At 42.7% G+C, this 1,847-nt stretch overlaps 1 protein-coding gene across 1 annotated transcript; it reads left to right on the forward strand.

Moving 5' to 3' along the window:
- Positions 1 to 97: 97 nt before the first annotated feature.
- Positions 98 to 211, forward strand: PPTG_22177 (hypothetical protein; the record flags this gene model as incomplete). Its single annotated transcript, XM_008902071.1, has 1 exon — positions 98 to 211. The coding sequence occupies one exon, from the start codon at positions 98 to 100 to the stop codon at positions 209 to 211; it is 114 nt and encodes a 37-aa protein (XP_008900319.1).
- Between the last annotated feature and the right edge of the window lie 1,636 nt (positions 212 to 1,847).

A 1,847-nucleotide genomic window follows, 5' to 3' on the forward strand; every position in this document is an offset into this window, starting at 1 on the left:
ACGACCTACTAAGTGACTATGCAAATAGCCTTACAGAATTAAGGACTGGACATCCAAGACTACCGGCGAATTCTATGTGGACGCGTTCGCGCGCGGCATGAAAACCAAGATATCGGCACAGGTTGTGCGCCCCGCGAAGCCTCCAACGCTCAAGCAGGGCGTGGGCTTCGCCATCGAAAACAGTAGCAAGTACGGTGAGGGCGCGAGGTGAACGACTGGATGGTGGTCCCACAGATACGCCACAAGAATCACGCACACGACGGACCAACTGGACTGGGCGAAATTGGGACTTTATAAAAGGGTTAGCATTGAATATCCATCCTCATTTGCAATGTCTATCTTATCGCTAAGCCCTGGGGCGACCTGGGTTCACATATTTGTCTGAGAAATATGATGCATCCTGATTTTGATGAGCATTTCCCAAGTGGTACTGGAATTGTTTGGTCGAGTATTTCAAAATGTTTTCCAGCACCACTGTCATTTTGTGCGATGGACAGGGATTGACAGTACTTTGAACAGTACTATTAAGTGTGATAGTAACATGAGACCTACTGGAGGAGATAATTATTTACCACTTTTAAATGTAATACTGCTGTCGCATTAGTAGGGCGACAGGGAATATCAAAATACTACAATGTAATACCGGATTACAGAAGAGTATCTGCGTTTAAACATCTCCGCGAGGTATTTGAAGACGTAGAGCACCGCTCTCGGAACGTGATTGCTAGCAGATTTTGGGCATGCAGAGCACGCTCGATGGTGTCAGGAGCTGGAGTGTTGGTGGAGGCTCGTCATGCATTAAAGGGTACAATGTTTTTAGCTGAGTCTGACGAAATATGTCATTCTGTAGTGCACTAGATGCAAAAATTGCTGGATGAAACTCGTGTCCATTCGAATAAATATTCTTCATGTGATTGCGCGATACTCCCCGCTCTATCTACTTTACAATTGCGATAGATGCACAGCATTTCCATTAAACTGTTATTTGTGTCATCGGCTCCGAACACAACCAACACAACCTAGTGAAATATACGAGTGGTGCATGTTTAATCTCAAACTGATGGTATGTGTTTCTTACAACCGAGGAGTCTACAACTGTGCTGCACCAGTATTATATAATTCAAGCCCAAAATCCAATTATATCACTACTACAGTTCGTTAACATTGTAATACTACTAACAGTATTACATATTTCAGGCGTATACTACTACAGATAAACTGTTCTAATCGAAACCTGAGAAACCCTATTTATTCCTGCATGTGATAGCAATGTAATCCAAGGGCGTGGTGGTTAGTAACATGTATATAGTATAGCTGATACCTGTCGAATACTATAACTGATCCTACATTCAGCAGATCTGATAGTATATAGCGAGTCTGAAAGAAGCTTGTCTGAGTAAGGTTAGCTTCTTGTTCTCAGCAGAGTTGATCCTGTACGCGTAGTTGTAGCTTCGGAGGTAATTTAGCAGTGTTGCAGCAAGACCCGGGTGCTCTTGACCCAATGAAATGATACCCCGTATTTCGCCTACTTCCTCCTGTGTGGTCTGCTCTGGCGTGTCACTCTCAGCGAACGCATTATCGTATCATCATCAAGCTCGTCCACACTGTATTAATAAACGGAGGGTCAATCGAGTATCTTTTTAATAGCAGTCAAATATCATCAGTTATGGAATACAGTGGTGTAGCATTATCAGTATTAGCATCTCCAATCCATTGGATAGAAAGATTCTAAAATTGGGTATGCTGTATTTTTTTTATGTAAAAAGAGTGCAACACACAATTACCAAGTTTAGTTTAGTATTTGTAGGCTTGATGTCGGTGCATCCAAATGAGCCTCTTAGCTAACG

This window comes from Phytophthora parasitica (genome assembly GCF_000247585.1).
Source record: "Phytophthora parasitica INRA-310 unplaced genomic scaffold supercont2.12, whole genome shotgun sequence".
In the NCBI taxonomy this organism is placed as follows: Eukaryota; Oomycota; class Peronosporomycetes; order Peronosporales; family Peronosporaceae; genus Phytophthora; species Phytophthora nicotianae.